This window comes from Impatiens glandulifera, chromosome 9 (assembly GCF_907164915.1).
Source record: "Impatiens glandulifera chromosome 9, dImpGla2.1, whole genome shotgun sequence".
In the NCBI taxonomy this organism is placed as follows: domain Eukaryota; kingdom Viridiplantae; phylum Streptophyta; class Magnoliopsida; order Ericales; family Balsaminaceae; genus Impatiens; species Impatiens glandulifera.
The window spans coordinates 33,479,472-33,498,149 of record NC_061870.1 but is presented as its reverse complement, the minus strand read 5'-3'; the positions used below and the strand labels follow the sequence as shown (position 1 = coordinate 33,498,149).

The 18,678-nt window shown below is 37.7% G+C and overlaps 8 protein-coding genes across 10 annotated transcripts; 5 read left to right on the top strand and 3 right to left on the bottom strand.

The window, feature by feature from the left end:
* The first annotated feature begins 825 nt into the window (after window positions 1-825).
* Window positions 826-2,684, top strand: LOC124914046 (cysteine desulfurase, mitochondrial). Its single transcript, XM_047454513.1, has one exon. The coding sequence runs from the start codon at window positions 976-978 to the stop codon at window positions 2,338-2,340; it is 1,365 nt and encodes a 454-aa protein (XP_047310469.1). The 5' UTR covers window positions 826-975; the 3' UTR covers window positions 2,341-2,684.
* Window positions 2,685-3,410: 726 nt separating this feature from the next.
* Window positions 3,411-4,915, top strand: LOC124914047 (RPM1-interacting protein 4-like). Of its 3 annotated transcripts, none has more exons than XM_047454514.1 (4): window positions 3,411-3,807; window positions 3,908-4,357; window positions 4,443-4,664; window positions 4,753-4,915. In XM_047454514.1, exons 1-4 carry the CDS (start codon window positions 3,802-3,804, stop codon window positions 4,774-4,776), a joined length of 702 nt encoding a protein of 233 aa, XP_047310470.1. In that variant the 5' UTR covers window positions 3,411-3,801; the 3' UTR covers window positions 4,777-4,915. The 3 variants fall into 3 exon arrangements, with proteins under 3 accessions (XP_047310470.1, XP_047310472.1, XP_047310471.1); XM_047454516.1 differs by having other exon boundaries at window positions 3,412-3,807; window positions 4,446-4,664; XM_047454515.1 differs by having other exon boundaries at window positions 3,413-3,807; window positions 3,911-4,357.
* Window positions 4,916-5,793: 878 nt separating this feature from the next.
* On the top strand, window positions 5,794-8,041 carry LOC124914801 (cell division control protein 45 homolog). The gene has a single exon (XM_047455410.1). It carries the CDS (start codon window positions 6,049-6,051, stop codon window positions 7,849-7,851), a length of 1,803 nt encoding a protein of 600 aa, XP_047311366.1. The 5' UTR covers window positions 5,794-6,048; the 3' UTR covers window positions 7,852-8,041.
* A 514-nt stretch (window positions 8,042-8,555) lies between these two features.
* Window positions 8,556-9,647, top strand: LOC124913642 (wound-induced basic protein). The gene is made up of 2 exons (XM_047454050.1): window positions 8,556-8,762; window positions 9,156-9,647. Exons 1-2 carry the CDS (start codon window positions 8,692-8,694, stop codon window positions 9,226-9,228), a joined length of 144 nt encoding a protein of 47 aa, XP_047310006.1. The 5' UTR covers window positions 8,556-8,691; the 3' UTR covers window positions 9,229-9,647.
* A 329-nt stretch (window positions 9,648-9,976) lies between these two features.
* Window positions 9,977-11,424, top strand: LOC124913641. The gene has a single exon (XM_047454049.1). It carries the CDS (start codon window positions 9,992-9,994, stop codon window positions 11,321-11,323), a length of 1,332 nt encoding a protein of 443 aa, XP_047310005.1. The 5' UTR covers window positions 9,977-9,991; the 3' UTR covers window positions 11,324-11,424.
* Window positions 11,425-11,510: 86 nt separating this feature from the next.
* Window positions 11,511-13,842, bottom strand: LOC124916301 (nuclear transport factor 2). The gene is made up of 9 exons (XM_047457025.1): window positions 13,810-13,842; window positions 13,586-13,723; window positions 13,217-13,508; window positions 12,705-13,087; window positions 12,478-12,592; window positions 12,271-12,398; window positions 12,128-12,199; window positions 11,970-12,036; window positions 11,511-11,888 (listed from the first exon to the last, which is right to left on the bottom strand). The coding sequence occupies exons 1-9, from the start codon at window positions 13,840-13,842 to the stop codon at window positions 11,704-11,706; spliced, it is 1,413 nt and encodes a 470-aa protein (XP_047312981.1). The 3' UTR covers window positions 11,511-11,703.
* A 954-nt stretch (window positions 13,843-14,796) lies between these two features.
* LOC124913639 (cytochrome P450 CYP82D47-like) lies at window positions 14,797-16,702 on the bottom strand. The gene is made up of 2 exons (XM_047454047.1): window positions 15,615-16,702; window positions 14,797-15,546 (listed from the first exon to the last, which is right to left on the bottom strand). The coding sequence occupies exons 1-2, from the start codon at window positions 16,575-16,577 to the stop codon at window positions 14,923-14,925; spliced, it is 1,587 nt and encodes a 528-aa protein (XP_047310003.1). The 5' UTR covers window positions 16,578-16,702; the 3' UTR covers window positions 14,797-14,922.
* Window positions 16,639-18,348, bottom strand: LOC124913640 (xanthotoxin 5-hydroxylase CYP82C4-like). Its single transcript, XM_047454048.1, has 2 exons — window positions 17,437-18,348; window positions 16,639-17,367 (listed from the first exon to the last, which is right to left on the bottom strand). Exons 1-2 carry the CDS (start codon window positions 18,334-18,336, stop codon window positions 16,738-16,740), a joined length of 1,530 nt encoding a protein of 509 aa, XP_047310004.1. The 5' UTR covers window positions 18,337-18,348; the 3' UTR covers window positions 16,639-16,737.
* Window positions 18,349-18,678: the final 330 nt, after the last annotated feature.

The window sequence follows — 18,678 nt, the reverse complement described above, 5'->3', positions numbered from 1 at the left end:
ATATTCAATCTCATAATAATCTTAACAATTTTATCGAAAATAAATTACTTTAGATATAAAAATGTCAAAATATTACGTTCTATTCTCACTTAAAATACTTTCAATAAAAATTATAAAATCTATTATTGTTTTGCTTGAGGCTTGAATACATTAATCTTTTTTTACGATTTCGAACTCTAAAACGGGAGTGAAAGAACCAAATCATCGAAAAAAAACTTTTAACTTCATCAGTGTGTTTAAACCAAACCAATAATATGTGCAAACCGCAAACTAATAAGTGTCACCTACATAATTAAAAAAACAATAAATAAAAAATATCTTAAGCAGTAATATTTGTATCTTAAAATTCACATTGATCATCTATGAAGTAATTCAGATGAGTGAAAATAAATTATAATTATTTATTTGGAAGCAAAAGTGTCACAATAAACAAAGCACAAACACTGGTAATGCCTAAATAAAGAGAATTTATTTGTTAAATATGAATCTAACCATAGGTTAAAAATCAAATACAATTATTATAGTTTGAATCTAATTTAGGCTATAATTATTTTAAAGTCTTGTTTGTTTTGATTAGTTGATAACTCGTATTCTCATCAAACATTCCCTTATCAATTATATTAAACCTTATATAATTCATTTATTGTATATTTATATTAAACATTAACCGAAATAATAACGATAATACGCCAGCCCAAACCAACAAGGTTATATTATAACCCAGAAACGAAGAAGCCCTAAAGGCCCATCTGGAAAATGACGGGTTCTTTATGACCCGATAAGATTATCCGTCCGACCTGAAGTGGATTATATTTGAGAAACAGAAAAAATAAAATAAAAAATTGTTGTGCTTCCTCCTCCCCGGAGAAACAGGCAAAGATCGCAGGTCGTCGAACGCCGCAATAGTGGAAGTAGCCAAGAGAGTTTGTCTCTGTATAAGAAGAAACCCTAAACCCTAAACGCCGCAACAGCACCATGGTGTCCAAGCTTGTAGTGGGCACGTTCCGCCGAATCCCTTACATCCGTCGCTTCTCCACAGCCACCGCGACCAGCGTTTCAACCCCACCCCACGAAGATGCGACAGTGGCAAGCGGTGATTTGTTGATGAAGGGTGTGAAGATCGCCGGTCGCCCTCTTTACCTAGATATGCAAGCCACATCGCCGATGGACCCACGTGTCCTCGACTCGATGCTTCCTTTTCTCATGTCCAGGTACGGAAACCCTCACTCTCGTACTCACGTCTACGGTTGGGAATCGGAGGCTGCAGTCGAAAAAGCCCGTGAACAAATCGCAGCCTTAATTAACGCTTCCCCTAAAGAGATCATATTCACTTCCGGCGCAACGGAATCCAACAATATATCCGTCAAGGGAGTTATGCATTTCTATAAAGACAAGAAGCGTCACGTTATAACCACCCAAACCGAGCATAAATGCGTTCTCGACTCTTGCCGACATCTTCAGCAAGAGGGTTTCGACGTGACCTATCTCCCCGTGGAACGCGATGGACTAATAGACATCAATAAGCTCAGAGACGCGATTCGACCCGATACAGGCCTAGTTTCGATCATGACAGTCAACAATGAAATCGGTGTGATCCAGCCAGTTGAGGAAATTGGGAAGATTTGTCGGGAGAAGAACATTCATTTTCACACGGATGCAGCCCAGGCGTTGGGGAAAATACCAGTTGATGTTGAGAAGATGAATGTAAGCTTGATGTCTTTGAGTGGGCATAAGATATACGGTCCAAAGGGTGTTGGGGCATTGTACATGAGAAGGAGGCCGAGGATTAGGGTTGAGCCGCAGATGAACGGAGGTGGGCAGGAAAGGGGGATTAGAAGTGGAACTGTTCCAACTCCACTGGTTGTCGGGTTTGGAGCTGCTTGTGAGGTTGCAATGAAGGAAATGGAGTACGATGATCAAAGGATAAAGAATTTGCAGGAGAGATTGTTGCATGGGATTACATCAAAGTTAAAGGGAGTGGAGATAAACGGCAGTACTGAAATTGGAAAGCGATATTGGGGGAATCTGAATCTTTCGTTTGCTTTTGTCGAAGGGGAGAGCTTGTTGATGGGTTTGAAAGAGGTGGCAGTATCGAGCGGGAGCGCTTGCACAAGTGCGAGCTTGGAGCCTTCTTACGTGTTGAGGGCATTGGGAGTAGAAGAGGATATGGCGCATACTTCAATTAGGTTTGGGATAGGGAGGTTTACTACAGAGCAAGAGATCGACAAGGCTGTTGAGCTGACGGTGAAGAGGGTGGAGAAGTTGAGAGAAATGAGCCCGCTTTATGAAATGTGGGAAGAAGGGATTGATATTAAGAGTATCGATTGGTCACAACACTAGATTGAAATGTGGGAAGAAGGGATTAATAAGCAACTAAACCATTCATACACCCATCATAATCATTATCATCATTAGCTTGTCCCTTTTGAATTTAATAAAATAAAACAGAGAGATAGATGCATTTCTCTTATGTTTGTTCTACAGAACAGAACATGAGAAGTGTCTTCTTTAGTTAATTTTGTGTTTTGTGTTTTCAACAGACATATAGAACATGACTTATGGTTTTACATGAGAGGTGTTTATCTTCTGTCCACTTATACATGTGTCAAATACTGTGTTGTATGCAATTTCATTGGTATTTTATTTGTCTAAGCTATCTATATAAGACTTTGATGTTGAGAATTTGAATACTTATTGGAGCCAATGTTTTTCGTTTTTCTTTTACCCGAGTTTGTTCTCATGTTCTGCAGCACAGTTGTGTTATCTTCGGGCATAGGGCTTCAAAGCAAGAGACAAAAGGACAACATAATACCAACCTAACAACCAGGTGAGGTTAGTTAGATAACTTGCCCCTTGATCCTCATTGAACTATATTATGAATATATTTCTTTACCAACAACACATCTTAAACTATGTCCCTACCTATAACTCAAAAGTTGTCATGGCCGAAGAAGATGGAAGGAACCCTTTAAATAAAGGGTTTTGGGTTTATAAACTTTCATTGACCTTTTTTTAGAAAATAATATTTTTCTCTCTATAGAATATAAGTGATATTATTGATTATCCAAATAACCTAAAACCGAACAAAGCTCAACGGGTGGTGGGTACTCTTGCAATCAAGCTGCCATCCATCTCTAAGTTTTCTGATTAAATTTGAGTTTATGAATCTCCTAATTGTTTTGATTGGTGCATTAATATATATAGGAGGGGATAAGTGGTCTAATTAGAAACCAGACAGCTAGCTAACTAGTTGTATTAGAGAGACAAATAATTAATTATGAAGACATGCATGCCAAATTGGACATTAAATAATAAATTTTGTAACATGAATCATCATTTCACACTACCTAGTTCCGGACGCAATTCAACCGTGACAGCTATATATATACAAAAATACGTTTGATGTAATTTTCCTACCTAATTTGAATAATAAAGTAAAATATATTTGAAACAAGTGGGGGTTAATTAAATATATAATTTGAATGGAAGCAACCAATTAATTACCTTATCAATTTGGCTTTTTATTGTTGTCCAGGTCATTGATTTGTTGTAATTTTGTAGACGGAGTCAAGAGTCTCTTTGTTTAGAGGAAAAGACTAGTCAAGCCAACCATGCCCACAGCTAGTTTAGCCTACCCAATTGGTCAACCATTGTTATTCTTTTTATAAATATGGCTGCCAATATAATTATAATGCAATCAATCAATCAAGAAAGCCATCTCCTTGATCTCCCCCTCTTCGTCGCCACGATTTGATTCCAGAAATCCAAGAAAGAAAGCTGTCTGCCTAGATACATAGAGAAATGGCTGTAAGTGTTTGTCTGTTTGTTTGTTTATTTGTTTGTTCTTACCTTAATTTGTTGTTGTTTGATGGAGATGTGTTTGGGTTTGAATGTTTGATACACAAAGCAGAAGCAAGGAGGAGGAAGAGGAGCAGCACGAGTGCCTAAGTTTGGGGAATGGGGAAATCAGAAAGAACAGCAGCAGAATCCAGTTCCTTATACCATGTATTTTGACAATGCAAGAAAAGATAAGAGTGCTGGGGGAGGTGCAATTAAGATCATCAATCCTAATGATCCACAAGAGAACCCACAATTGTTTGCACCTCAATTACAGAAACCAACAACAGCATATAACCAGGAACGTCTTCCTCTACCTCCTAATACTCCTCCTCGGCCAGTAATTGGTTCAAACAGAAGAAATACAAGTACGAGTGCAGGTTCTGACTATAGCTTAGATCGGTCGCCACTTCATCAGGCAAATAGAGCCACGCCCGGAAGAGATCAACATAATAATATTAACAATACCAATACATCCAGAAACAGGAGGCCTGGGAGTCGTGATGATCTATCTCATCATGTAAGTCTTTATATCATGTACTGATTCGATCATGTATGTCACTTTCTTTCTTGATCTGATCAAACGCTATCTGGGTACTTTGCAGCAGCAGACACAAGAACGAGGAGGTGGTGGCACTGTTATACCCAAATTCGGTGCTTGGAACGAACAGGACCCTACATCTTCTGAGGATTTAACGCAGATTTTCGAAAGGTCCAGAAAAGAAAAGAATTACCCGTCTTCACCATCTCCAGCAGCTTATAACAACATGGGTACTCCATCAAGGCAACAAGCCAACAAAAGAAATAATGATCATAATCAAGACAAGGTATGTATATATATATGCTTAACTCTCTGTTTTTGTTTGTTTCTTTAACATTCTTGAAATCTAAGTTATTTTTCATCTTAATTTCCAGATGTGCGGCTGTTTTCCATGGTGATTTTCAAAACTATACAGAAGAAGAAGAAGAATGAGTCTATTGTATGAATTAATTGCTTAATGATTGTGTTTTTCTTATTTTTTTGGCCTCCCCTTGTTCCAAACTATATATTACTTCATTTGTGATTTGTATCATTATATACTCTATCTTATTTTACACATACAAACATACATTCAATTTATATGTATATTATTCAATTATGTTATTATTAAGAAACTCTATTATTAAATAGTAATTTAAATATCTTTAAATTAATAAAAAAAATAATACTTATTCCTATTTAAGTGGGTAGCATGACTTGAGGTAGCATGTTATAATCTCATATTAAAACAAATTAAAAATTATTTGAATATTTTGAATTTTATTATATAATTAAAAAATAATGTTGACTACTAATTTTAGGTTATTAATTGAATAAAATAATTAAATTTTTATTATTATTACATTTTAAATGTTATTTAATGTTTACACAAATTAAAAAAAAAAAATAATAATATAAAATTATATAAAAATAGAAGTTTTGTTATCTTATGGTGTAGATAATTATTTTATAGCTACCAAATACAAATACGAGAAAAATAAATTAATAAAATATTCCATATAAAATTAAAAAATGAATATGCCATTTTTTTTTTTTGAAGCTGATCTTTGTGTGAAGAGATATTATTGAAAGTCTTATTAAGAAATTAATTAATTAATATATTTTATTTGATAAAGATTATTAATTTATTATTAAGAGGGTAGTTAGTATGTCTATTTGTTATATGCATACGACCACTATGACAAATATTGAATAAAAAACAATCCAACAATTAATTAACATTAATAAGAAAATCCTAGGGTTGACTGTAACTTACTTTTTTTTCTATAATGGTTTTGGCCGCACCATAAGAATACGTTACCCCGCTATTCGTTTGGCGCCAATATTTCGCGGCAGTTCAAAATGTTTCAAATTTCAATTTTAAGATTCAAAATCATGTTTTAAACACTTTCTAGATCTTCTTTTCTTTTTCTCTCTCTCTCTCTAGTCTTCTTCTCTATCTAGTCCAGGAGCCGGCTTAAGCAGAAGACCGATAAACACTTCTTCTTCTTCTTCCTCCGACTTCTAATGATGATTCCAGGTACTTCAGATTCGTAAATCAATTACTGGATTCCAATTTCACAGTTTATTTTGATTTCATGAGTTCAATCTGTAAGAGGGAATGCGATAGAATAAGTTCGATTCTTTCAATTGCTTGTCTTATTAATAATATTACCAGTTGAGTTATTATTATGGTGAGAGAGCAAAGCGTTGAGTCGTTTTACTCCAGACTACGTCAATCTGCTCTATCTTCTTCATCCACACCACTGTTAATCTTCCCATCGACTTCTGATGTTGATTCCCTATGTACATTGAAAATTATCGGCCGTGTTCTTGAGTCCGACTCAGTTCGCTATGCTTGTTATCCTGTATCCACCTTTAATGAAATCCACAAATACACAGGACCCAGTTTATCTGATTCTTCAGATGACCCTATTACTATTCTTCTTATAAATTGGGGGTGTCATCGAGATCTTAGGAAGATTCTAAAGTTAGCACCTTCAGCCAAAGTTTTCGTTGTTGATAGCCACCGTCCAATTCATCTGCATAATCTCAGTAACCTAAATGACAGAGTGATTGTTCTCTTTACTCGAGAGGATGAGGAACAGGCTGATCTGGCTTACGATAATGATGTACCCATCTCAGATCTAGCAAATGGAAGTGATTTGAACAGTGATGACGAATGTGCGGATCCATCAGAGAGTGAATCTGACAGCGATGATGATAGTGAAAGTGAGGAGGAAGAATGTGAGAGGTCTGAGAAGAGGAGAAAAGTGTCGAAAAATAAAGAAGAGGATCCTGTCAAGCTTTTCAGGAAGCTGAAGAAGAAATACTATTACATGGGGACGTTTCATGGGAAACCTTCTGGTTGTTTAATGTATTCTCTATCACATTCATTGAGGAAGAACACCACAGATCTTCTATGGCTGGCGTGTATATCTTTAACTGATCAATTCGTTCACGAAAGGCTAACAAACGAGAGATATGAAGCTGGAGTAATGGAGCTCGAGCAGCACATCAACAGCTTAGGAAATCTGGGTGGTACCACATCATCAGTTACCCTCAAAGATGGAACCAAAGTTGCAGCGCCTGATTCATCTAGAATTTCATATGATGACGAGCCAAAGCTCATGTTACTACAGGAATGGAACTTGTTCGATTCAATGCTGTGTTCATCGTACATAGCAACTAAATTAAAGACATGGAGTGACAATGGGACAAAAAAGCTAATGTTGCTTCTGGCTAGAATGGGATTCCCGCTTGAAGACTGTAAACAGAAGTTTCAGTACATGAACACAGAGATTAAAAGGAAGATGAAGAATGAGTTTGATGAGTTTCTACCTGAGTATGGGCTAACAGATTTCTATTACAGAGGGTTCTGTCTTCTATATGGTTACAGCTCGAGAATCTCAGCAGCTGATGTTGTTTATGGAGTAACAGCACTTCTAGAATCATTTGTGGAATCAGACGGGACATGTGCTTCTGAACAGTTTTTGGTGGCTTACGATTCATTGTCTTTGAACATGCATCAGAAACTCGAAACTGGAATGAAGCATGCCATAAAGATACAAAGGGCGATTCTTAGACAAGGAAGTTCTGCGATAACCAAAAAGGGATCTATAAGAAGTGGTAGCAAATTCAGGTGGGTGAAGCTCGAAGATTCAGTAGACACTAAGCTGTTGTGTTACCCACAGGCTTTAACGAAGTTTGGTTACTTTCTGATGGATGCTTTACGCGAGAAAGGAGCTAGAATGAAGCCTCTGGTGTGCGTTTGCTACTATCACGAAGAGCGACATAAGGTATTGATTGTGGGGCTAAGTGGGAAACCTCAGCTGGGAGCGAATAAAGGAAACGGGTTTGGAATTGCTTTCAGAAGTGCTGCTGAAGAGACTGGAGCTGACTACTTTCATGAGCTGTTTGAATCTTCATGGATAATATTACAAGACATTGCTGTAAATTCGTTTATGATAAGGTTAACTGAGAAACTGTGGTGAAGAAATCCATCCTCCTCCTCCTGTTTGTTAGTTTATGATCGGGTAACTCTTAGCTTCAAGCAGGCTAAGGCTTGTTTTGTTTTACTGGAAAATTCTCATATTGAGAATAAATGTTGACTGTATTACTGATTGAGTTTTCTATATTGTTTGTCAGCTTGGACAAGCATTTTATTAAGTAATAATGTTGGCTTTCATTAAAAACTTTTAGGGACTGATTATAGAGTCCTAGATAAAAAAATAATGGTTGGTTTTATTTGAACAAAAGAAAAATGTACAATTTAAGATATAAATGTTCAAAGAGATTAACAATTGAGGATCAACAATGAAAATATAAGTAAAAACAAATATTCACTCACAAACTAACATAAACATAAAATCAATTTTTAACGAGTTCATGAGTTTATAGATTGACTCTATCGGTTTTTTTAGAAAAGATTTTTCCGATCGTTATAATAATAGCGTCGTTGAGTAAACGCATCGGTCGACCGTGATCATTGAACGTTCTACTGTTCTTTTCAAGCCAAATACTCTACCAAAAAATAATTGGGAATTCAGGGAGAATCCATTGACTCAATCCGAAAATTAAGGCTCAATTTGAAAGAGTACTAACTTGAGGCTTAAACGTTTAAGAAAGAATAATACAGGGGCCCCAATAATATATATTTACTGTTTCGGTCGGGCTATACTACGAAAGACCAAACAAGGCCGACCTAATAATAATAATAATACCCGGTTTGACATAAAAAAGGCGACTGCATTTAATCTCTTACGATTTAGGTTTTACAGAGATTAGATTGATCAAAATCGAATTCCGGTGGCCAAGAAAGAATACGTGTGACGATGATATACGACGTCAACTCCCCTCTCTTTAGATCCTTCCTTAGCCAGAAGGGTGGTGCATCAGACAAGAGGTATTCTTCTTCTTCTTCTCCTCCTTTAGATAATCAAATGATTAATATTATTGGTTGGTTTCGGCTTCTCTATTTTTAGAGTTCCGTTCAACTATTTGGCCATGTCCTACCACTACGATTAATTATGAAGTTTGGTGGAAAGATGCCTTATGTTTTCTCGTTAAATTTGAGTTTTTACAGCCTTAGCGATATTATCTTACGTAATAGTGTTAAAATGGGCAAAGATAGCATATTGGTTTGTAGCTACTAGCTGGGTGGGTGGATGTTTGAAACCTTATAATAAGATCCAGATCCCACTCATTTTTCCTTTCCTGAAATTACAAATAGAAACATGGAGAAACAGTTTTTGTTTCCTCACTTTATGAGATTTCAAATAGTTGTATAAAATTACAGGAAAACTGAGGAGCAGAAGCCAAAGGAACAGAGACCCAAGGCTAATGAAAACAAACCTGTTATGAACGAGTAAAGCCAAGGTTATATGTTGGCCACCACCTCCTTCTCTGTGTAGTAGGTTTCAAATGATATTTGTGTGTGTACCCAACAACCCTTTCTATTCTTAAGATACCAATTTTCTTCCTAATACTTTGAAGTTTTATAATAATAATAATATGTCCTTGTGAGATATCTGATGTCTTCTTTTATAATTGTTGGCTTGTTTTATATTGATGATAATCTCAAAATTGCATTTCCTTTAAAGCATAGTAATTGGTAGCTTTTTCCTCTTAGTAGGTTCTCTCCCCTCTCCAGCATTTTTGTGTTGAGTTTTGTTTTTCTTTTGTGTGTGTGTGGGGTTGAGACTTGTCCTTTTTTTTGGTTTTTGTCAAACCTCAATAATGGTTACCTATCTATCTATCTATGTATCATCTTCATTGGATCCCTTTTCAAGTGGTGGATGATTCTTCTCCTCTAAACAGACAGGGGTCAAAAAAGAAGATGAAAGTTTGAGACAACTTTTGTAGCAATAGTAAACAAACACCGGATGGTCCCGTTTATTATGATTGTTGTCGTTGACAGAAGACAAAAAGTTGGCCTCATTATGAATTAATTCACTTTAAAGTTATGCAGCAGCAGCAGCAGCAAGAATGGATTTTTCTTTCTTTCTTTCCCATATATACTTATTGGCCAGGAAGGCGGTAAGTCTAAAGTCTAAAGTTTATGGTAAGTAGTATAGGGGGTGGTAGTTATTAACGGTGTACTACTAACCAAACAATAGGTAAGATATAAGTAGAATGAAATTGTCCTCTTATTCAATAAACAAGAAGAATAGGCACGCCCATTCTCTCTCTCTTGTAGGTAAAGGACAAATGATTACACCATGGGATGATTCATTCATCTCATGGACCCTTCCCATTTTTCTCTCTCCATTTTATTTTGCTGGATTCACGCTGCTGCTTTCTCTACTTCACTTAACTTTCACACATTCCTTCTTCTTTGCCTGCCCAAGTTCAATAAACAACAAGAAGAAGAAGAGCATGTCTGAGGTGTGGTTTTCAGACTCATCCAAGCTTTCAAGTCTTCTCCTTTATTTCTCCTACTTCGTCTTCTTCTATCCCTATCTCTTTAAGCTCATTTCCTTCCTTTCTCCTCTCTTCATCACCACCTCTCTCCTCCTCCTACTCACTTTCCTCTTCACTCCTCATTTCAACCTTAACTTCGTTTTCCTTGCTTACCAATCTTATGAAAGAGCCAAAGATCAACTTTCCCATCCCTTTTTGGAGGAGGAAGAGGAGTTCGAGGCATTCAGAGTCATTTTTGGAGCTGACGACCTTTATGATCACATTGCACTAAATTCACTTCCTCAAGATGAAGAAAAGAGAGTGGTGGAAGTTGACCTTTATGATCATATTGCACTAAATTCACTTCCTCAAGATGAAGAAGAGAGAGTGGTGGAAGTTGTTACAGAGGACACTACTTATGTCAAGCCTGCCTTGGAGAATGAAGACAAGATGAAACTAGAACTAGAAAGCTTCACCAAGGAATTGGGCCAGCTTGTAGTCGGGAAAGTAGTACAAGACACGAAAGAAGATGCAAATTTGAGGAAGAGCCCTCCTCCAATTTCCAAGGTAAAGGCCATATCTCAGAGATTCGAAGCAAAACTAGAGAATGGCGGAAGAGGAGGAGGAGGATTCAGCCCGAGTCCACGCACACTGTCGAACCTCGGTAGCTGTGGCTCAATTAGAAGAGACAAAGAGTGGAAGAGGACTCTAGCTTGCAAACTGTTCGAAGAACGCCACAACAATTCCACCCAAGACAGAAAGGGTGAGGGGATGGATCTACTTTGGGAGACATACGATGCTGAATCCACAAAACACAACCGAGGCAGTTCCAAGAAGAGTACTTGTCGCCCCAATGTAAAGGAAGAGGAACAGGATGAAGAAGAAGATATGGGAGGGGAGCAGCTTTGCTGCTTGCAGGCTTTGAAATTCTCAGGGGGAAAGATGAATCTAGGGATGAAGAAGCCAAGCCTTGTCAAGATCTCCAAGGCCATTAAAGGAATCCGATGGCTGCACCATCTCACCGCCACCACCACATCCACTAAAGGTAAAAAGGGACGCATTTAAACTTTAAAGCTTGGGATTTCTTCTTCTTTTTCTTTTGATGATCCTGATGAGATCTCTTTTTGAGCTTTGTCATATAGTAAAGTAATACTGCTTTATCTGAATATTGATCTAAGCTTTATATACTACAAACTAATTGCCAAAGAAACACATGAATCTTTTATCCACAAGGGATTCTTTTAACGTTTTCTTTCAATCAAAATATCCAACAATTATCACAACCTCATATCAAAAGTCTTCAATCTACTCTTTCTGATCCTATTACCAACCTCAACTATGTACATACAAGGATAAGCCACTTACTAGTCATTTAACATCTTGTAAACTCTAGCCAAAGGAGTTTGGGAGTATGACAGACCAGTTGAGAAGAAGTCGTACTTTTTTCAAGCAGTAGCAGACTTCTTTCTGACAACAAACACTTGGTGGTTACGGTTCATGCGACCATAATTATGCTCCGTCCTTTGATCTCCATATCCTCGTTTGTTGTTACCAAATTCATTTCTATTATTGTTGTATTTGCATTTTTCATCCCTGAAGCTTCCACCTGGAAAATGCCCCCTGTATGTTGCTGCACACCACACACATTCATTTTCAGGATATTATACTCTACACTGCAAATTTTGAATACAACATTAACTTCAAAACTTGCCTCCTGAATGGTTAGACCTCTTCTCCTCCACATAGACTCTACGACCGCCAATAATAATTGGTGATGCCTGAAACGTTTAGAAAAGTCTACTATATTAATTGAAAACATTCAGCAAAGTTAAATGAAATCCAAGCCAATTCATACAACAAAATCCACACCTGAAGTGCTTTTTCCACTGCATCAGGCACCTCAAACTCCACAAATCCAAAACAAAATCCTTGCTGCTGCAACTGGCACCACAAAAATAAATCACCCCAGAAGACAGGAAGCAGGACAAATGAAACAATTTTTTTGTACATACTTTATTTCTGATTATTTGAATGCCACCACTCTTAATGGGTCCGAAATCCTTGAACACACCCTCAAGAATGGTTGTTGTTGTAGTTAGAGGCAGACCTTTTACATAGATTGAGTAACTTCGATCCGACCCTTTAAAAGGTAATTTCCAAAAATTAATAGGTGCCAGATGCATATGGACATGCATTTACTGATTCACAAAGAAATATACCTTCTTCCTCTTTTTTATTAATCCCAGAAGCATTGGATTGAGCTTCAGAAGCCAGAGGTCTTCCAGGATTAAGCAAATGAGAGGACATAGTAACACTCTCCTTCCTATCCATGACCTACATCAATATATTTTGTTGTCAAAATGAACCCTTCAGCACATATCACTAGACATTTTAAAAGATTGTGCACAGTTTTATTTGAGAGAAATTGCAAGTTTGGATCACATACAATGGCAGCATAAGACTTCTTTGAATCTTCCACAATTCTGGAGATAGGCTCAACCACCATTGCTGAATCATCAGATTTTACATCTGCAGCATAAGACTTCTTTGGATCTTCCTCAATTATGGAGACAGACTCAACAACCACCACTGAATCATCAGATTTTACATCGGCAGCATAAGACTTTATTAGATCTTCCTCAATTGTGGAGTCAGATTCAACATCCACCATTGATTCATCAACAGCTGTTTCGGGATCTAACCCCTCCTCCTTGTCTTCCTCAAATGTAACTTTTCCGATGTCAAATGGAATTCCTTCTGATTCACTGGTAACCTCTGTTGATGGGAGAGCTCGCGTAGACACGGGGTTTCCATCCACCTGAGAAGAATCTGATAAATAAATAAACAAATGATTCTGTCAAGGCAATCACAGCAAAAGATGTATCTAGCTAATTATGTAGAAATGAGTTAACATGATAATGTTGATACCAATACCATAAGCTAGGAGAGTAGTCTTACTTCGTTCTTGATCCAGAAGAGACTCAGCGTCACTATAGGAAGCATGAGATCCATTAGAAGAATAAGTCGATTTCTCCACGTAATAGAACATGTCATTCAGTACATAGTATCCTTTTTCATGCGGAGCAAGAAAGAAAGTTTGAGTAAATGATTGGGAGCTGTTATCCTTCCCAATCAGAAATCCAGTTACAAGTACGTGAACTCCTCCATAGTAAGATTCTTGTGCAGAGAAAGACTTAATTTCTGTACTGAAATCACCGTAGTTCAAGGAGAGTATCTTCGCATTAATAGCCTGTGATTGAGATGCATTAATAGTTGAATCCAGTTTTTGTTGATTTTGAAAACTATTTAGCAGAAAATCTTTCTTACCTCCATGGTTGAAGTGATGATCATGGAGCCGTCTTCGCCGGGACGACCGAGCATGCTGTTGTCCTGATAAAATTTATGAACAAGGGCAGGCGATTGGTGAAGTAATTTGTAGTACTGTTCAACGAAAGCATTGGCAACCTAAAAGCAACAATTCGAGTCGTTAATTTCAAAATGGAGAAACATAAGGAGAATAAAAGGGGGTAAAGTCTAAGATCAGAACGTACAAATTGAGCAGAAACTAGCCAAGCTACCGCCATTGATGATCAGCACTTGAGCGAACGATCTTCAAAATAAAAGACGGGGAGAATGTAATTAGAAACGATAATGCGATTCAAAATTAAATTAGGAAGAGACATACGGCTCCTTTCCGCGCTTGCTTGCTAGGGTGTTCTTGATTCTTGAACAAGAGACGGTGTTTTTAGCGGGAAACGGCGTACTAATTACTCAATGAAGCGCAACTAACTGTATGCCGCTCTTTTTATCTTATTTTAATATTTTTTCTTCTAGTCATTTAGATGATTTTTTGTTCGGGTTTATGTTAAGTTAGGTTCAATATCTTATTTAGTTTAGATAAGTTTGAGTCTGGTAGAGTCTTTCGAATTTTTATAATCCGAATAATTTTGTGAGTTCGTTTGTTATTGTGTTGGTCATCCTCTCTCGATTTCGTGTTCGTCCTATTCGTTAGTAACCTCGACTAAGGATAATTTTAAATATCGTTTAAATAATTGTTATAAATTCTTTTCATTAAATTGTGTCATATTACGTTCGAACTATCAAATTTTTAGTCATTTGAAGCTCGAACTATCAAACTTTAGTAATCTTATTTTATCGTATCATTTTGTTTTTCTAATTAATTTTTTACGTTTTTAAATGATATTTGAAAATGACTTATCTTCTTATTTTGTGTTTTAAATTGAGTAATTTTTGTTGAAATATATGCATTCTGAATATAATTTGAATATCTTAAAAAAAATTGTATAATATTTATAAATAATTGAAAAATTATAAAAAAGAATTGATTTTTTATTTTGTAAAAACGACACCAATTCAAGGCCTAAATAATAATTGTGCCATTTTATTAATGTTATTTTATATTATTTAGAAATTATTTTTTATATATTTAATTTATAATTGAATGAGAATTAATTGTTTTATATATTAAAAAATAACATAAACCAATAATTAAGTACAAATAAGTATAAACTAGTTAACAAAATAAACTTAATTAATTACTGGAAAACAATTAATAATTGTTTATATATAGATAGATATATAGATATAGATAATAGGACATGATATTACATGAGCTTTTATTTGAAAATGTATTATTTATTGAATCATATATAATATTTAGAAGAAAGACGAGGCGTGATAAGAAGTTGGAGCGGGTTAACCTTAGGCAGAGTCAAGCCAAAGCCTTCCGTCATGTCAACAGGCTCATCTCCGGCGGTGGCGAAATCGAACCCTTGGAGTAAACGCGCCATAACCAAGTGGGTCACCTGCATAGCAAACCCTAGCCCTGGACATGCCCTTCGACCCGACCCGAATGGTGTATACTCATATTGATGACCGGTTACATCTAACTCCACATGGGTACCCATGAATCTCTCCGGACGGAACTCATCCGGATCCTCCCAGATTCGTGGATCCCGATGAAGCTTCCACAAGTTCACGGTCAGCCTCATTCCTTTGTGGACTTTGTAGCCGGCCACTTCGCAGTCCTCGGCGGCTAGGTGCGCGACTGAGAGCGGTCCCGGAGGGTAGAGACGAAGGGTCTCTTTCACAATGGCTTGTAAGTAGACTAAGTTCTTCATGTCTGATTCCTCTGCCCATCTTTCTTTTCCAATTTTCGATTCTATTTCTTCTTGGGCCTTCTTTAGTATGTGTTTGTTATTCATTAGTAAAGATAGAATCCAAATCAGGTTTATAGATGTCGTGTCCGATCCAGCTAGAATCAGATTCTATAACGAAACAAACATTTGTTAGATAAATTAATATGTAATAAGAATATGGGTGTGATGTGACTAACCATTAATGTGGCCTTGATGACAGTATGAGGAGAATGGCCATGGGTATTTATGTCGTTTACAGTCGAAAGCAGCACGTCAATGAAGTCACGGCGGTCTTCTTCTTCTTCTTCTTCTTTATGGGTCCTGTTTCTTTCAACATGTTCAAGAACCCAACTGCTAATAATGGAATCCACGTCCCTCATGATCCTCTTCGTCTTCCTCAATTTCCCAATCTCAATCAGCTTAAATATTGGCAAAGGAACCACATCTGTCCAGAAAATATCACCTGTCGCAAACATGAATTCCTTTACAACCTTCCTGAAATGCTTCGCCTCTTGGTCATCCTGGGCGCTGTCGAAATTATACCGTTTCCCGGCGATCACCGTCACGATCAAGTTCAGTATTAGTTTCTCGATCCATTCGCTGATTAACACGACGTCGTTGGGTCGACGTTGCCATTGTCGGTACAGCTCCTTGATGCTCGTCTCCACTTCCGATACACTGAAGTGGGACAGCATCTGAAGCCTACGGTGTGATAGGAGTTCAACCACCGCTAGTTTTCGAATTTCTCGCCAGTAAGGGCCGTTGCTGAATCCGAACGCCGCCCCGTTGTAACCGAGAATCCTGGAGGAAATGGTTTCCGGGCGTGCAGATAGAGCACGGTCGTTGATGGTGAAGCAGTCTTTGACCGCTTCCCAACTACTCACCACCAGGATGGGCTGAATTCCTAACCGGAATAAGAAGACGGGTCCGTATTCATCTGCTAGGGATCCGAAGGTCTGAAATAATGGGACTCGGGAGCTTAACCGGAAGAGATGACCGATTAAAGGCCACGACCCGGAAAGCTCGGGTGGTGGCCTGCTATTACTATTATTGGTGGTGGGGGCATAAGTTCTTGATTTGATGAGGCCAAATGAGATTAGAAAAACAAGTAGAGCTAGAAATCCAGCAGCAATGGCTGAGAGATTAGCAAGAAATTCCATGGAGAAACTCAACAGTTGATCAAGAGACCGAATCAAGTACTTATCTTTATCTTTGTCTTCCTCAAGTCAACGTAAACCATTCAATGATTTATTTTTCATTTGATTTAAAATCTTACATTTATGAATATTCAAAGCAAAGACTTTCAATAAATTATTAATTTTAGAGTTGTTGATAAAGCTTTGTTGGAAGCCTAGGTGTCAACACAACTTCAAGTGGGTGAACCTTGGGCAAGGCCAACCCAACTCCTTCGGTCATATCCACCAGTTGTTGATCCTGGCCCGGACCCTTCATATCGAACCCTTGCACAAGTCGAGCCAAGGTCAAATGCACCACTTGAAGCCCGAACCCAACCGCAGGACACATCCTCCTCCCCGAACTGAACGGCATGTACTCGTGCTGCTGCCCTTTATACCCGAACTCTCTTTCGAGGAATCTCTCAGGACGGAATGCCTCAGGATCCAACCAAACTTCCGGGTCTCGCTGAATTTTCCAAATGTTGACAATCAAACGGGTACCCTTTGGGATGAAATACCCGCCCACATGACAATCCTCAAGGGCTTGTCGAGGACCGGATAGCGGACCCGGAGGGTACAACCGTAGAGTCTCCTTAGTTATGGCTTGGAGATATGTTAGATTCTCTATGTCTGATTCTTGGACCCAACGCTCCTTTCCCACCACTCTGTCGAGCTCTTCTTGGACAAATTTTAAAGAGTGACGGTTGTTTAACAATAAGGAAAAACCCCATATCATCGTCTCCGCCGTGCTCTCCGAACCCGTTAATATTAGAATCTAAGTTCAAATTCAAATGGGTAAGTAAAAAGGTAACATAAAAGTAAATGAATCGAGTTAATTACTTACCAAAACCGTTGCCTTGATTATGGTATCTCTGCTATGGCCGTATACCAACTCGTCCTCATTCATTACAGACAACATTACATCGATGAAATCTGATTGAACGGAGTTGGAATTGCCCTTGAGAATGTGTTCTTGTAGCCATTGTTGAAGGACTTGGTCTATCTCCTTAAAGGTTTCCTTCATTGACTTTAAGATCCCCCCAACATCCAACCACTCAAGCCATGGAATCGCATCGGACACTACAAACAACCCACTAAGGTAAAGAGCCTTCCTTATTGCCTCCTTGAGAAGCCTCCCTTCTCTCAAATTCTCCTTTTCTCCTTCACCGTGAAGTCGCTTTCCGGCCAACTTCCTTAGAATTATGTTCATTGTCATGGACTCCAACATTTCGCTTAAGGGTGCGTTCATACCTCTTTTCTCGTAAAGGTTCTTAAGAAGTGCGTTCACTTCAGATTCCCTGACGTGCCTCAGCTCGTTCAGTCTGTGGTTCGTCAGGAGTTCCAAAGTCACCATTTTACGGATCTCTCTCCAAAACGGTCCGTAAGGGGCGAGGGCAAAGACTGCACAATCGTAGCCCAAATGTTTTCCCGTGGACAAAGGAGGACGGGACGCGAAAACAGAGTCGTGGGTTGTGAAGCACGTTTTGACTGCGTCCCGACCGCTGACCACGACGGCTCGGTGGCTACCGAGTTGAAGGGAGAAGATGGGGCCGTATTTGTCGGCCATGGCACCGAGGGTTCGGGCGGCAGGAACTTGGGCTGCAGCCAGGAGGTGGAGATGGCCTATGATGGGCCACCGCCCGGATGGCTCAGGTGCCATGACATTAGCACGAGATTTTTTGTAGAATTTAAGACTTAACCAGGACAGAAAAATAATTGCTGCAAAACATTCCAGAATCATCATTCTAGAGAGAAGAAAACAGAGTATATGGCTTAAGACTCTTTTTTTTCTTCTATTTATAAAAATAATAATATGATGAATTTTGGCTTCAATTATTTAGATCGATTTTATTTCATTTCTTTTTATTATTTTCTGAGGGAATCATTGTTTATTTGACTAGAGAGATTTTCTATTTATTTTAAGAGAATATTAATTATATATATATAAAATTAAATATAAAAATAATTAATAAATAATAATAAATAAATAACACTAAAATAAGTATAATTTTTTTTTAGAAAAAAAAATTAAGTATAAGTTATTAAATATATTATGAGATTTATTTTAAAATTTATAAATATAAAT

Excerpts from the sequence above, each read along its gene's own strand:
- LOC124914046 (XM_047454513.1), top strand. The coding sequence starts at position 976 with ATGGTGTCCAAGCTTGTAGTGGGCACGTTCCGCCGAATCCCTTACATC.
- LOC124914047 (XM_047454514.1), top strand. Across the intron at positions 4,358-4,442 it reads GTGATGATCTATCTCATCAT|CAGCAGACACAAGAACGAGG; the intron begins GTAAGTCTTTAT and ends GGTACTTTGCAG. Across the intron at positions 4,665-4,752 it reads ATGATCATAATCAAGACAAG|ATGTGCGGCTGTTTTCCATG; the intron begins GTATGTATATAT and ends CTTAATTTCCAG.
- LOC124914801 (XM_047455410.1), top strand. The coding sequence starts at position 6,049 with ATGGTGAGAGAGCAAAGCGTTGAGTCGTTTTACTCCAGACTACGTCAA.
- LOC124913642 (XM_047454050.1), top strand. The coding sequence starts at position 8,692 with ATGATATACGACGTCAACTCCCCTCTCTTTAGATCCTTCCTTAGCCAG. Across the intron at positions 8,763-9,155 it reads GGTGGTGCATCAGACAAGAG|GAAAACTGAGGAGCAGAAGC; the intron begins GTATTCTTCTTC and ends ATAAAATTACAG.
- LOC124913641 (XM_047454049.1), top strand. The coding sequence starts at position 9,992 with ATGAAATTGTCCTCTTATTCAATAAACAAGAAGAATAGGCACGCCCAT.
- LOC124916301 (XM_047457025.1), bottom strand. The coding sequence starts at position 13,842 with ATGGCGGTAGCTTGGCTAGTTTCTGCTCAATTT. Across the intron at positions 13,724-13,809 it reads GGCTAGTTTCTGCTCAATTT|GTTGCCAATGCTTTCGTTGA; the intron begins GTACGTTCTGAT and ends TGTTGCTTTTAG. Across the intron at positions 12,593-12,704 it reads AGAAGTCTTATGCTGCCATT|GTCATGGATAGGAAGGAGAG; the intron begins GTATGTGATCCA and ends ATATTGATGTAG.
- LOC124913639 (XM_047454047.1), bottom strand. The coding sequence starts at position 16,577 with ATGGAATTTCTTGCTAATCTCTCAGCCATTGCTGCTGGATTTCTAGCT. Across the intron at positions 15,547-15,614 it reads TCATCAAGGCCACATTAATG|AATCTGATTCTAGCTGGATC; the intron begins GTTAGTCACATC and ends GTTTCGTTATAG.
- LOC124913640 (XM_047454048.1), bottom strand. The coding sequence starts at position 18,336 with ATGATGATTCTGGAATGTTTTGCAGCAATTATTTTTCTGTCCTGGTTA. Across the intron at positions 17,368-17,436 it reads TAATCAAGGCAACGGTTTTG|ATTCTAATATTAACGGGTTC; the intron begins GTAAGTAATTAA and ends ATTTGAACTTAG.